This window comes from Heliangelus exortis, chromosome 1, assembly GCF_036169615.1.
Source record: "Heliangelus exortis chromosome 1, bHelExo1.hap1, whole genome shotgun sequence".
In the NCBI taxonomy this organism is placed as follows: Eukaryota; Metazoa; Chordata; class Aves; order Apodiformes; family Trochilidae; genus Heliangelus; species Heliangelus exortis.
In genome coordinates this window covers 105,203,055-105,219,146 of record NC_092422.1, presented here as the reverse complement: position 1 = coordinate 105,219,146, position 16,092 = coordinate 105,203,055, and the positions used below count along the sequence as shown (strand labels likewise).

The 16,092-nt window shown below is 38.6% G+C and overlaps 1 protein-coding gene across 2 annotated transcripts in view; it reads right to left on the bottom strand.

Annotated features, from left to right (window-relative positions):
• The window catches only part of GABRR3 (gamma-aminobutyric acid type A receptor subunit rho3), a 38,019-nt gene that overhangs the window by 17,953 nt on the left and 3,974 nt on the right, over nt 1-16,092 (bottom strand). Inside the window, exons 2-3 of one of the 2 annotated variants that reach the window (XM_071756839.1) lie at nt 12,869-12,992; nt 5,244-5,356 (exon numbers count right to left, since the gene is read on the bottom strand). In XM_071756839.1, the coding sequence (XP_071612940.1) occupies nt 5,244-5,356; nt 12,869-12,990 (235 nt within the window). In that variant the 5' untranslated portion in view covers nt 12,991-12,992. Of the gene's footprint in view, nt 1-5,243; nt 5,357-12,868; nt 13,593-16,092 lie in introns of those variants that run through there. The other variant, XM_071756830.1, reaches the window with a different exon arrangement.

Below are 16,092 nucleotides of genomic sequence, written 5' to 3'. Positions count from 1 at the left end.
ATTTCCAGTCTTTTATTTTAAAGGTTTAAACACAGCAAAATAATTCTTTGATGACCATGGAATTTTTTTTTAATAGATAATACAGAAGGCAAATTCTGTAACAGCCTTTTAAAAAGGGACATTATGGGAAAAAAGATATCCTTTTAGCATTTTAGAATCAAATTCTATAGTAATAATTACTAGTTAATGAATTCTATAGTACTTTGTAATAGTCAGACCTTTGTATAAATAGCAGATTACACATGAAATTCAGTAAAATAGAGGCTGAATTCAGAAAAACTAATCACAGTAATCCAGTTGTTTTTGTAACAGTGTATGCTAGAAAAAAAAGCTAGGTCTCCTGAAAGCTCCCTTGTAGGAGACAAAGACCAGGCAAGCATTAAGATCTATGGAAGTATTTTCTTCTTAAAAAGGCTGTGGGCCTGGAAAGGAAGAAAACCAGCTAGAAGTGCAAAGAGCCCCAGGGAAGTGAAGCTGTGTGGATGTATTTACTTTCCTCTGGCCATGAGTGAAACAGAATTACTGCCCGCGGTATTTTGTTCTTGTTACTATTTTGTTTCTTTCCTATTCTGTAAGAAATGAAGATGGACTGGTATTAACAGTAGCCAACTGCTGGAATGGAAGAACTAGCAATGTAAGAGCAAAATGTCCGGGAGAATTGCAAATTATCAAAATATTTTTTTCCTGTTCTGGGCCCCAGCTATTCCTTCCAGCAGCACATGAGAAAAAGCCATTTCATCTTCATCAGAGTGATCCTTGTCCACCACAGTGAGAAGATACTTATGACCTCTCAGAGAAGGCTGTGGTTCTGAGAAGAAAACAGCTTGGTGCCAGAGTTATTAAAATTGCAGCATTTCTTTAAGATTCACTGGGCCCTTTTTTTTCTTTATTTCCTCCTCCCTTTTACATTCAGATTAATTGAAGTGTTACTAATTTATCTTATGGAGGGAGGAAGCATATGGGGGAGTGAGCTATTGGGATCTCTGATCCTTTGAAAATTTGGAATTAAGATTATGCTTAATTTCAGATTGGAATGCACACTGCATGGAAAGACTGTTATCTCCTGATGAGCTAAACATTACTAAATTCTTTTCCGTAATTTCTAGTACTGTTATTATCTCTATGCTGGTTGACAAAGCAGAGAGAACCTATTTTAAAACTTCTTTAGCTAGCACTGTTAACTTAGGAAATGACAGGTCCTGAAGACATGAGCTAAAAGAACACTGAAGTGAATGGAAGGATTTTACTGTAAGAAAAACCAAATAAAAAAAGGAATATAAGAATGACCTCCTCTATATACTAGTTTAAGATTACTTTTTTTAATGGCAATGTTGATTTTTAGGAAATAGAGACAGAACTCAGGAAACTAAGAGTTCACACCAATTACTTCTACCAGAATTCTGAAATTACTTAAGAAAATAACAGTATATAGATAAATAGATGTCTAGTGGAAAAGAAAGTAACTTTAAAGGCTTTCTAAGGATTTGCTCTAACATCTCTCTCAACATACAGTTTTGCATTGTGGCCTTCAGATGTGAGCCACTGGAAGTCTCTGTTGTCTGATACAGGGCAGTGCTTACCCTTTCTCACATGGGGATTGACCATTCCAAGAAGTACTGGCAACACGATTTAATTTCTTGCTTTTTCTCTAGGCCAAACTTGAGATACCTTCTTACAGATTATAAACTTAGTGAGCTACTGAAAAATAGGCCATAGCAGTATGAAGAAATGTAGGTAATGAAAAGATCTGACTCCAAGCCTAAAATTAACAACTTTTCCTTTCCTTTGGCACAGACTCCCTTAGCAGAAGTGGCAAGCATAATTATACCATTTTAGGACCTATAACATACCCATCTGATGGCCTTTATCAGTGCTTCTGGAAGCAGCAAGGACTAAACATAATTCCAACAATGTTCACCGATGCAGTTAGCAAAGCTGTTTGAGCAAAGAAAATATCCATGCTCCCAGTCAAATGTCTAGCAGAATTACTTAAATCACTATGCTGGAACACATCAGTGTGCAGCAGCAGGGGTCCATCTATTGGAGACTTCCAGAGAAAAGAGGACCATGACATTACATAGAAGGCAACAACAAAACAAAAAAAATCCAGGAAAGGGAAAAAAACCAAGCCCCTGCCCACCCCCTTCCTGACAACAACCCAAGAGCCTGGCTTAGGGAATAAGTGAAGTGTAACAAGGTAAATTTAGTTTTTTAAAGAATCCTTAGGTGTACTGAATTGTACACTTGTACCAATTGTACGATTGCTTGCCAATTGTACACTCTACCTTAGTGTATAATGCACAGCAGACAAAGCAGCCTTTCTGTAGCAGAAAATGAAGAAACAGTTTGCTGTCAGATTGCTGGGTTTACTTCATCTTGACACAGTATGCTTCTCAGACTTTGATCTCCAGTCTGCTCATAAATGGACAATGTCCAGACTAAATTTTAAAATTTTCAGAGAGTCAAATTCTGATTGTGCAGCTGGGATGACATTGCAGTAACAGAAGACTGCCAAATTATAGTCACATAAATGACAGCAGAGTTGTGTCCATTTGGACAAAAAAAAAAAAAAAAAGGACCTCTTGCCTCCACAGAGCAACGATACACTTGCATGAGAAAGTAACCAGCCATGTGAGCAAAGTCACAATTATTTCCAGTAACACTGCAGCTGGTAGCATCAGTGTCCAACACAGCTACATTAATTTCCCCCAGGTTTTTTCCTGTGCATGTTTGCTCATTTTACAGAGCAAATTCAGCCTGTGTTGTTGCTTTGCTACTTCATTATAAATACTAAAATCTCTGGATCCTGTAGTCTGACTTATTTACTTTGCATGTGTAGGGCAAAATGAAATCAAATAAGCCAGACTTAGATTTAGCAGTTCCCTGAACTTAAAAATCTCTGGCAGGTTCAAAACAGAATGAATTTTCCAGCATCTTTTTCTCCCAAACTGATGCAAAGGATGATTGACCTCAGAGAAAGGACCACAATGGAGCTAGAGTAATAAAGTCTATCATTGAAACTTCCTTTTTTTCTTGTTCCACAACTAAAGGTAGAAAATATTTTCAAAATACTTGGTTTTCATCATGCTGATTTGACCTGGTTCTTTTTTTCTCGCAGCAATATTGTGAATTGATACATTGTGCTGAGCTGAACAAACCATGCACTGTGGCATGTGACAGATACAAACCCTTCATTAATTACATTACTATAGTGCCTCATTAGATTTGATTAAAAAAACCCAAAAAATTCACCTGCTTTAAATACATAAAGCATTTTTGCAGTTCAAGCCTGTTGCAAGTCTTTATACAGTTCAGGGCTACGTTATTACTGCTGTAGCAATGACCGTAGGGATGGTATCTCTGATTTTATCTCCTCTGGTTAAGTTTCCTTCTGCTGGACATTTAATCATCAGCATTCTTCAGAAAAACTTGTACTCTGCTGTCACAGAATAATTCTAGCTATGTTACTCAGCTTTGTGTTTCAGTTGGTGAGTTTTGCCCTCTAATGAGGTCACAATTGTGCACTAACTTTCTGCTGCAGCCTTACTAACTTGACTCTTGTGAAAAAAAAACCATTCTTTACTACTGTAACATCACAGAAATGAGTGGAAATATATGAATAATGAAGTACAAGTTAGAATCAATATTAAGTTCGCTGAGACTTTTTTCACTGTATGCTGTAAAAATGTTAATGAATCTGTTTCAGTCTTAGAAAGATTCCACATACTAAGAAAGAAAATTTAGAAGTGTGTGAACTATTGGATGTGACCAAAAAAAAAGTGCCTCCCATGCCACTATGGTATGTGGATGAAAGAAGAACAACAAAGCTGATACACTCTTCTGCTGAAAGCTGTTTCTGAAAGGCATGAGTACAGCTGTAATCATACCCATGGCAATGTGATGATTGAGAGGCCTGCCCAATGAAGTCAGTGGAAAAACTACAGCTGTCTTCAACAGGAATTGAATGGGCTCTATGACCAGTCATCTGAAAAGGACAAGAGGGAAAAGCCTGGTACAGATTTGCTGGGTGTAAAAAAATCCCCACTACCTATGGAGAATTACAGCTGCCAGATCACACAGCATATTCTGGAAGCTGCTTTTATGTACATCATAAGTATTGATTTCTGGGATGATGTAGTTATAAAGTACATCCCAAACTGTTGTTTGCCTTCATGGAAATGCTGCTTCCTTTCTGAGATGACACTCTCAAGCAGATGGTAGCATGAAGATGTCCAGACTAAGAAATACCAGGCTAGACAGGTGGTAGGCAAGAAGTATCCTGACTTTTGTTATTAAGAAACAGACCCATCTCAACTATTGCTCAAAATCAGGCAAGATTTTTGCTCTCTGGTGAGGCAGAATTTCTGGGGTAGCAAGAAACCCTTTCACATTCTCCCAGTGCATCCAGAGAGGCTTTTCTTACCCCAGGTCTCTCTTGGCAAGCTTGCCAGGCCTCAGATCCCAGCAGCTGGTGTCAACAGGAACAGCTCCAGTGGCTTCATTTGGCCTCTGAGATTTATGTTTGTTTACATAGTTGATTACTGGTCCTCATATATTGTATTTTGGCTTCATAATTCAGAGCAGTTTGGTCTATTTTCAGGAATCATGAACACAGAACTGCTGATGCAAAGGCTCAGACAAAGCTTGTTAGTGGGGCAGCTTTCCTGTTCTACCTTTCATGAAGGAGAGTCAAAGTTGAATCCAAACTGTGAACATCCCACTGAATCCTCCCTCTATCCAGATGCAGTTTTGTTAAATGAAGAAATAATCATCATAGTGCACAAAACCACAGAAGTAACATGGTAATAAACTAAAGGCCTGTGGGTAGTTTTAAAATTTTGTACAGAGTAAAGAGATTTAGGAGTTGATGGCTAATTTCAATCTCTCAAAACAAATTTCATGACTAAGTAACTTGCTAACTGCAAAAGACTATGCAATTTACAGGGATACCCTAATCACTGTTAGAAAATAACCCTATCCTAACAGTATTATTTAAAGTTAGTTCTTAAAAGGAGGCAGTTTGAACAATTTCTCCTATTAATAGGCTCAAGAAAAAAAACAGTCCCTTGTCTTCAAATATTTCTGTATTTCTTCTTTCTTTTTTTCCTGGAGCACGCTGAAAAAGATGAGCTGCAGTTAAGTCTGTCATTAAATTTTAAGTGAGACTGCTGGATAAAGTTTAAGTAAATTTCCAGAAAGAGGATAAACTACTAACCAGAACAGCACAAGCACTTGCTGCTTACCTCCAAATCCAGGTCTCAATGCAAAGTCATGGTCTTCTATGTGAAGAATCTGTTCAGATTTAAGTGGCCGTACTTTGGTGCTGTCAAGTTTCCTCATTTTAATTTCTCGTTTGCTACATTTAAAAAAAAATAAGTAAGAAACTTCTTTTTTTCTTTTCTTTTCTTTTCTTTTTCTCTGCTTGACATTCAGAGTCCTAGTTAAAAGAAGCAGGGACGCAAGAGTCCTGGACAGTTGCATCTGGTAGGATAAGGGAGTTGGAGAAAATGTGTTGGAAAAGGTAGGGAAATCAGGTATGAGGTTGCCCAGGCCCATGAGTACCACCAATTCTATATAAAAAGTCCCAGGAAGAATATCTGGCTCCTTTTCTGATACCCTCAGAGATTGTATCACAGAACCACTTGCAACCATCATATATCCATGGTTTTAAATCACTTCATATATTATCCATATTGCAGTGACATTGGTACTTTTTTTTTTCTTTCTTCCTTTTTTTTTTTTTTTTTTTTTTTTTTTCCCTAGGAGCTAAAATGAGTCAGTAATTTTTCAGAAGGAGTTACTTGTTAGCTTACTTGCTGCTCAGGCATGCAGCATTTCTTTGCATCAAGAGCTTTGTCTCTGCATTTCTTCCCATGCTGCTGTTAAAGGAGAAGGCATTCCCTGAGCATTCACACGTAGTTCAAGGAATCCCACACACCACCCAAGGCTGGGGTGGTGAATACATCATGAAATAATCACATAATAACTGTGAATAACCACTATGCCATTTTGCTTCAGTGTAACTCAATAAACAGAGAAAGTAGATGTGTCCTCTCATAGCATGGAAAAGGCACTCACAATGCACAGCACTGGCAGCTGTAGCTGGTGGTACTGGGGGTGGGTGCCAGAAGACAGCTCAAGCTCCCACCAAGGTGCCCATCACACTTGCAGTAATCAGGCTCCTCGGTTTGTGGGAAGGGAAATTTTCACTTGACCATGTAATAACCATGGGAATAACCTTCCCAGCTGGGAAGGAATCGCTTCCCAGCAGGCAACTCCAATGAGCCAGTGTGTGTCCCTTTCAACTCCTTGCTCACATACACGCATCTGAGCCTCTGTGTAGCACCAAAGCAACACAGATGTACCTGGGCTCCAAGCAGGATGCCCTGTATTCTGTACTTCTTTCTGGAGACTGCTACTACCTTTCTTCCCTTCACAGAATGTACTGCACAACATCCCAAACTCCATTGGGAAATTTACATGCCTAATGGACCCGAGCTCTCCAGACAGAAATCTCATGTGCTGGGCCGGTATTTAAAATGAACCACAAATGCCCAATACAATGCAGGTTCTTTTTCTGTTTCCCTATGAAGAGAGGCCATTGCACAGGCACCAGAAGAATTTGGTACAAGCCCATCTCACAAAGTTATTGGGTTAAAACACAAACAAGATCTACAGTCATAGCTGGCAGTTTGAGGACACCAGCTTTAGAAAGAATTTGTTACATTATTTGTCTCTGCTATGGTGTCTCCTTCGGCTTCCATTCTTTGGGCCCCCATTTCAGGAAATGCATGGGAAGGCACTAAGAGCCTGACTAAGTTTAAATTAGAGGAGGAAGACTGAGGAAATACATTAAAGTCTTTGGAACACATAATGAGCTTTTACAGGCCGGAAGGGAAAACTGTCAGCTGCCAGCTCTCCTCTGCCAATTCCCCTCCGGATGCTTCTGCACAACTGGCTGCCTGCCAAGACAACTTGAAGCAGATCCCTTTTGCAGGACCCTTTCCTCCATGCCCACTCCTCAGCAGGACAAGCAGTGATCTGTAGGACAAGGGAGATCTGTAGTACACATGAGGGAACCCTTCGTCGCAGTGAGAACAGTGAAACATGGGAACACGTTGCTTGGGCAGGTTTTGAGACTCCTTTAATTTGGGCTGTTTAAGAATAGGTTAAACAGATATCTGGAGAAATGACATATATAGGAGCTTTGCCCCAGGCAACAGACTAGCCCTAAATACAATTTCTTTCATGCCTTACGTGATTCTCTGGAACTTTGCTGCCAGCAACCCTAATTACTACTTTAGACTGAATGCTAGAAAACTTTTCTGAAGATTTGCCCTGTAGTCTGCTTATGATGAGGTATGGAATACCTTAGGATAAGGTCTGCACCTGTATTTATTTTGCTTTTTTCTTTAACTCCCCCTTTTTTCTTAATAATGACGTCCAAGAAATTACTTTTTAAAATTCTATGTTACGAGAATCCTGAAGTGGCTCCTGGCCTAATAAGAACCTCTGGGCTTGAACAAATTAATTTACCTGAGTATTCTTGAATGTCAGTGATTTCTGAAGCAAATTACCAGGGCAATTAAAACACCCATTAGGCATTTAAAATATAGATTTTCACTTTCTAAGTATGAAAATTATGTGGATGCTAAAATGAAACCCCATGCTTCAGAGAATTAAATATCAGGAAGCCTGAATCTGAGTAGAACGGGTATAGAACTGAACAGTTGCAGTGCCCCACAATAAGTATATGAGGAAATTCTGCTTCTTGGGAACCAGTATAAGAGAAAATTATGAATTATATTCAGAATGGTATGACACAGCTAATTCACTTTGAAAGCGTTACGTTATTTGTCATTAGATGTGCCAAGAAAAATACCTGTGGGATGATTTCATTTGAAGAAGCAGGATAGAACAGCGATACATTTATTACAACTTCTAACTAGAAGCAAGTACGTGACTGAGGAAACTTTCTTTAGTCAAGAGAGGCAAAACATAAGCTATGAGGGCAGGATTTTCTTTTCTTAATGAGCCACTGAAAAACAATACAGGATTTTGATATTCCTTCTGTTTTCCTGGATGAGAACAAAATAAACAGAAATACTACCTATGAAAAGCTTCTTTTATGCCTTTTTAAGCTTATGTTCTATACACAATTGGTGGAGCAACTATAATTATTTCTAGCTGCTATCAGAAGTGGTTGTTCAAGCCAGGTAAGATCTTGCAGGGGTCAGAATAGCACTTCCATTGCAAGCATGCTGCATCTTTTCTTCAATACCTTCTTTTGGCAGAGTATTACTTTTTTTTTTTTGCAAAGGAAAATAGGCTAACACTCATGGCACTTGGAATTAATTTCATGGAGAATGGTAACATAGCACAATTAAAGGTAACAAAACTTAGAAAGTTGCCAATAATTTTCTAAATAATTTTTAAAGTGCTACACTTCTGCTTTGCATTTTTTCTACTCCTTGACTGTTCCCCCCACCCAAGGCCAAGCAGTGTTCTCCAGACAGTAGATACTTGTTTAATATCAGCATCTGGACTGCAGATGTTGCTCCTTGGCTAAGAGTTACAGTATAAATTGTCCTCACTGCAGCATTAAAGTAATTTAACTGATGACTCAAAGGGAATCACATGTATGTGTTTGTTTACTCACAAGAAATCTTCCCCCCATATATATTGATCTGCATCACAGCACTGAGAAGTTATCAGCAGATGTTTTCTTGAGTGCTCCTTCATGTGGCACCAATTCCATTGAGAAGAAGACAGATTTAACTAGCCTAGGTCACTGAAAAGCTTCCCAAGGTCAGTCAAAATATACTTTCCATTCTCACAGAAGCACAGCGAAGACAGAGATACTATTTCAGTGGCCTGGCACCCTGGTCTCTGTCATACAACTTTGACCAGCACACCATATTCTAGGAGTCTAAGTGCAGTCATTGTTTCTGCATATTTATTGTATGGCATATGTCAGGCTGTGGTGTTTGAGGGCAAAGGCCTATATGCACCTAAGGAAAGGAAATCTCTCTTTACCTTCCTGGGGTGGTGGTAATAAAGGGAACTTTGACAGATGCCTTGGTATTGCCATAGATTTGAGCAATGTTAAATGTAAGGTTTTCAGCCTCAGTAAAGCGGATGCTCAAGAAACTACTACTTACAATAGCTCTGCTTTACACAGCTGTATTCGAAGCAACATTTTACATTATGCAAATGAAATGTTAATCTATAAGTACATTCCAACAGAGATCATAAAAAGCACTTGAAGTGTTTCACATTACATAGGGAAAACAGCCCTGTAAGTACTTATATAGGAAGCATATAGCACTAGGTCTGCGGATGAAGAAAGTGAGACATACTCTTTGGACACCAACACCGTCACATGGACTCATGGCTCCATGCTTTGATGCCTGACAGAACTCTCGAAGAGCAATTAGTCACTGCCTACAAAACCAAAGTAACTAATTCAGAATTCTTTAATGATGGACAAATATGTGGCATGCTTTTAAAGACAAGTTTAGCTGCTCCTACCTAACATTCAACACCTGTTATTGAAAGAAAGATCAAAGGGTTGCTCAGGTGTACTTGGATCATTTTTCATTAAAACCTTTAACCACCTACTGCCATCAGTACAGTTCCATAACCAGTGGCATTCATGGGAGTGCTGTGGATAGTATCCCATCTGGTTGTCTTTGACTTAACAGATTATCAAAGTTTATATTGGTTCAAGAGGAAACAGAACAAGTTAATGGAAAAGAAATCCAATGAAGACCACTAAATTTACACAAATTACACCCAAAGCAGGGAGTCTGAAGGAAATCTAGTGTCTGGATGCAGGGGGGGGGGCGAAGGTAGAGAGTATTAGGGGGAAATACCTTGTAAGGTTTCCCTGTGCTTATTCTTCCAAACTTGTGCTTACAGCCTATGTTGGAAACAGGTCACCATAGTACATGGACATGTGGTAATATCCTGCATAGCTGTTTTTCTGTCTTAACACCCTGTGTAACTAACAATAAGGTGAGTCCTTGGTAAGACTCTGGAAGAAGGCTAGGGCACCTTTGGGTATTCAGGATGATATTTCCAGCACCATCCTCATCACAACAGATTTTGAAAAACCTGAAACTCATGTCTTAGGAAGGATAGTCAGGAGAGGTTTTGTTTTCAGTTACAGTAATTTATTATCCAAGGTACCTTGGATACCTTGGATAATAAAGGTATCCTTTATTGATGCAGAGTGGAGGTATTGGGGAAAAGTTCTCATTCTAAATGAACTAAGATGGAAGTAAGTTTATTAAAAGAATAGCATGAAGGAGCCTAGACATCCATAAACTTCTTCCCAGTGCTATATCCCTGAAGTACTCTGGCTACTACCGAATGAATGGTACAAAAAAGTAGAACTTACAGAAATCATATTACCAGGAGAGCCTGTGGAATCATATAGCAGTGTGATCTCTGAAACTTTTAATGTATTTATAAAACTTTGAAAACTTTGAAAATTTATAAAACTTTGAAAAACTTTTTTATTTGTAAGCATTAAAATTGCAGTTCTATCTCAAAATGCATTTCCAGGTTTTCAGTATGCAGCAATATGTACTGACAAAAAGCCTAATATTTTGACAGTCAAATGTTTTGTTCTTTGCTGTAGGAAATGGACCATGAGAATAATCTCTTTCTCATGTACTTTTGGTTAATGCTTTAAAATCTTCTTTACAAGAGAATGCAGACAAATAGCTTTGGAGGGAGAATTGGGTTACTCTATTAAAACAGTAGAACTTGTAGGTTAAGTAACATTTTCACATGGGATTCTTTTTAAAAGGCCACCCATTTAACCAAGGCCATCTGTCAGCTGTGTCCCTAATAACCCTGGTGCTGGCTGAAAGGTTTTTCCCCAGAAAGAAAAAGAGGCCGGTGGAAAGTCACTCTGCTACAATGTACTAGAGGATAATGCTGCCTTTAGAAACAAAAGCAGAGAATCAAACAAAGAGAAATTAAACATATTTGGATCCTTTCCACAGAAAAGCTGATTTGCAGCTGTTAAGTTTTGGGATCTTCTGTGGCTCAGATTCTGCAGTTTTCTTCCTAGTTCCAAATCACTAGGGCCTAGAAAGACATGTAAGGCTGAGGCTTTTCTTTGTTTAAAGAAAACTGCTACACTAGTCATTGCCAGCTGAGAATGTCATCCTGCCTGTCTCACAGGACTGTTGTATGGGTCTATTTGTTGGTATTAGTAAAGGTCTGTGAAGATGGAGAGGACACTGAGCTATTATTGTTACTGCTATTCTGTGGCAAGAGGTCAACAAAGGACATCCAACAGGATGCCATAAAATATGCTCTCTCCCACCACCAGGCTCTTTTCCTGCTTTGGGAATTTTTAAACCAGTGATGGAGCAACTCCTCTCAGCTAATGCAGACAAGGATAAATGCAAACAACAGTAGCATATGTTTCCCTTTTACCACTGACAAAAGCGTATCAACCAGACTTCAAATAGACCTTCCTTAACACTACCGTAATAAGAAGATATTTTATTCTGCCTCCACTTGAGTCTCAACTGCTTCCTGAGACTAGCCAAGGACCAGATTAGACCTTACTTTTATACTAGGGCTAGTTCTGTTTATTTTGGTTTATTATTACAAATAATTGTCCACTAGCACTCACTCCAAAACTGTCAGTGGGTTTGAAACAGTCTGCTGAATAACCATTCTTTTCATGAGCTTTTGGCTCAGAACAAACCTAAACCTATGATCCTGAACCGAAATCCAGGAGTACTGAGTGATGCAGCATCTCCAGGCACCTCCATTGTGTCACTGGGTTATGATCTATTATCTTGCATTGCTTAAACGTGATTTTATCAAGACATGCAGGGATTCAGAGGTATGTCACTGCTGGATTATCACGTAAGAAGTGATACAGAAGATAAACAGCTGTATACCTGCTACAAAGCATCTAACTTACAAACAGCTTAAACACATCAGAGAAGTCCAATCATGTTACTTTTCCTCAATACGTGATATCCTGTGAATGAACTATGAGCTCCCCTCCCATTTCAATAGAGGGTCAACTACATAGAAAAACATACAGGTTGTGTCCCTTCTCCTTTCTTAAATGAAGCTACTTACTACAATTTCTTCTGCCTCTCAATGAAGAGAGCTTTTGCTTGGATTATCATTGGCAGTCATTGATCTCTTTACAAACTATTAGATTCATCTGGAATCTAATCATTCAGAGGCCTCACATAGGAGATGTGAAGTTGCATTTCTAGGAAAAAAACCACTAGCACTTTGCACAGAAACTTACAAGGAAAAACCTTTGTATCATTATTCATTTTAAACCAACTATTTGTTTGGAAGGACTAGGAATGGACACAATCTTCAAAGTCTAAAAGGAAAAGTAGACTTCAGAAAGTGAACACACTGTGTACAAATAAGATACAATTCACTTCATTTAGTGATGTAAAATTGTCTTCTCTATCTTGATAGTGTAACTACTCTTATGTTTATGTAATGGATAGTCACCTTATAACATTAACAGAGAACTGTAGAAGGCATTTCTGCCCCTTATAATGGGAGCGAAAGGGCAAGAATACTTGCTACAACACAATAGTAGTCTGGCTTCACACAAGTTAAGAGGTGTGTGTGGGTATGTACAGACTTGCATATATATATTAAGCATTCACAAAATTCACAAAATCACAATGTGAAATGCCTTATTATGAAAAAAATAATTGTTCACCATTTCTGTTTTGGGAACTTCCTATGCATCCTATAAATTCAGAAACTGTCACAACAGGACTGTGAACAAATAGGGTGTATGGAAAGGTTGCTGACAGCATAAAGTTTATCACATAAACACAGAGAGCATATTGCTTACCTGTTATATTTTCTTAAGAATGAATATTGTTGTCGAGGATGAGGATGCTGACTTTGAGCACTGTGTAGCACTGCTGTCGGCCACAGGCAGGTGAGGAACAGAAGCTTCATGACCAGCACCATGTCTTCCAAAAGAGAAATGCACCTGATCAGCCAATCCACCCTGCTGACCTTTTATTTTTAGTGTTTAGAAACAGCATAGCAAACAAAAGATGCACAGGAAGCAAGGAGTCACTGAAGACAGAAGACAGGGGCATCCCGGTTCTGATGCCCTAGCCAAGTTCCCCTCATATTTTGGTAAATCATAAAAAGTCTTTCAGCCCTACATCCCTGCAGCATCTGCTGTCAAACCAGAAGCACTTTGCTTTTAAAAATGTAGTAGATACAGCAACTTATTTGGCCAGGCTGCAGTCTGATCCATTGCTTCCACTATTTCAGCATAGGCACATATATGAATTCACCATCACCCGCTCAGCAACCTCTTCAACATAGCCTGTGCATGCAAAGTGATGTCAAACATTTAATCCCCCTTAAATCCCACACAAAACCATACAAAAATCTGCTTTAATGACTAAGGTCTCTAAATTAATCTTGCTTTCTATATATGTGTGTATCTGCTCAAAATAATTTTCTGTACAGAGCAAGCTCTTTCATTAACTGGCTACACTGTATTGACTTCCCAGCCATTAACATCATTTCTGTTTCTGTTTCTGTTTCTTGCAGTAGCAAGCATTTTGTCTGTAGATACAGAATTACGTTTGGACAGCACAACACCATGGAGCAAACTAAAAATGAGGTCTTTTTTTAAAGATTCTTCAATAAAATCTGGAAATTTTAATTTTTTTTCCCCTATGCTCTGCAGCTATTTCATTTACTCTAAATTTAAAAGGTATTTGCATGTCTAAAGATCCAGTATCCTTCCACCACCTCCAAATTTTACCTGTATTTCATATAGCCTTCCCTGCCTGTTCAATAGCAAATTGAATCACAAAACTTTTTATTAACAAAATGCTGCTTAAGCAATAACTTGAGCATGCCTGTTTCTCCTATGAATGGTGATAAAACTTCCTGTGGACTTAACACTGGGCAATAGTGGACACACCTTCTGAGCTGGCACAGTCAAAATTATCCTCTTCAAGCTATCAGAAAGTTCAGTAATCATCAAAATTAACAGCTGGTGTTTAGTTTTCTTTATCTAGAAAATTAGAGATACGAGACTAAAAGTTGGTGAAATGGAAACACCCAACCCCTACCTAACAGATGTAGATCAGGTCTCCCAGAAGTAGGCTTCTTCCTAAGACAAACAGAGGAATGAAAACAAACCAAATACTGTGTTGGTTGAGACTGTTAACACACCAGCATAATGGGACAATAATTCTGTGATGTAGATATTTGTCTCCTCAGAAGTTCCCTGAGATTCTCAACTAACTTAATTTGGGCTAAGAAATAATTCTCAGATGCAAATGACTTACAGAAGGAGGTATCTAGTGTTTTCTAAACACTAACTGCAATGAGAATGTATGCCAAAGAAAGATAATACTTGTTCCTGAGTGAGTCTGGTTAAGGAACTTTCGGGGAAGCCATATTTTAGAAGTTAACGTCTTTCTTAGCTGCAATTGCTATCTGTTATCCTTGCTAAGCAGAAGACAAAGAATGGGGAAGAAGAGGAAGTTTCAGGTGCTGAGGTTATCCACCAAGAGCTCTGAAGGGGACCTGAGGTTAGGTCATGTCATGCTAATACATAAATGATCTTTGTGTGCTGACCTCAAGGATGACAAAAGAGTCCATTAAAAATAAATAAGTACAATTGACTTGGTTTATTTGTTTCCCAGCTGGAAAAGGGAGTGCTTAGAACCCCTGCTTCAGGCATTTCAAACAAGTTGGCTTTGCAAAATGACTGGCATGCCCCTGACCAAGCTGTATATGGATATTCCTCTCTGCAGACAGCACATCAGCCAAAAGGGCAGTCTTTAAGCCAGGAACAGTCAACTAGATGTTGGGTTTTTTCAGCTATCAGCACCCCACTGTTTTATTAGTCCTGGCTATAGCAAGAGCTGTACAGATGTGGTGCTGAAAAGAGTGCTCCATGGAGAATTTCCAAACATGCTTAATGTTCCTTTGACTGCCCCCACTAAAAGCAGCTTTAAAATAAGAGCTGGATGCACTGACATATTCCACCACCTTCATGCTGCTGATGTCGTAACACTAAATATAACCTGGTGGGGCCCTGCCTAAGCACACTTAAAATCTAAGCACCACCTCTCTGTCCTTGGCTGTGGTGTATTTCCAGAAATTAATTGTCTAGCCCACATATGTGAAGTCTTCAGGAGGGACTCCCGCAGACTGAAATGGCGAACACTTCTATTACTGGATATGTAATATCAGTGAGGGCAATAGATGTCACTCACAGCAATACTGTTCCTTCATACTAGAATTTTTTTAATTTCCTCTGGGTAGGAGAGCATTACACAGAGCAGATTATAATATCATTATAAATTACCATTAAGAAAACAGGTTAATCTCCTATGCATTTGTTAGTAATAAATTCCGAAAGGATCTGTCTTTGCAGAGCAATAAAGATAATATACTTTGTGTTGGGCAAGTCATTGACTGGTTCTTGTATTTAAACACAGATAGAACAATGCCTCTTTACCACCACTAAAATACTTCATTAAAATTATCCCTTTTCTGTAGCCCAGGAAAAGTTTGTAATGCTTATCTTACAAGGACAAAACTCAGTGCATGGTAGCAGTACATAAGCTCATTGGAACAGTTTACGAACAACTAGGCAAGCAAAAGAAACTAAGGTAAATACACCATCTAGTATAAAAAAATGAGATGCTTTCTTTTAGTGAGCAAAGTAAAACATAGTTTCAGGTAATTACTATCTGGAACTACAGATCCCTCTCCACCACAGATCTCAAAGCAAAGCAAATTAATAACAGTATTAAAAAACAAGAACAGGAAAAGGCCAGGGATGAAAACAAGCTTCAGAGGCTGCAATTTTGCAGAAAACCTAAGCCTCTTCAGAAAATATCTAAAGGTCATTTTAAACACATAAAGCTGAAACACCATAGGACACTAGCACTTAACAACATGAAAATTAGTTGCAGTGAGAAGAGATGCAATGTGAAGCCCAGGTTTACTTGGCATGTAATTTTCATTGTCCTAATCAGAAAATTAAGCACAAGGAAAAAAAACATTCCCAAGAATCTCCTAATAGGC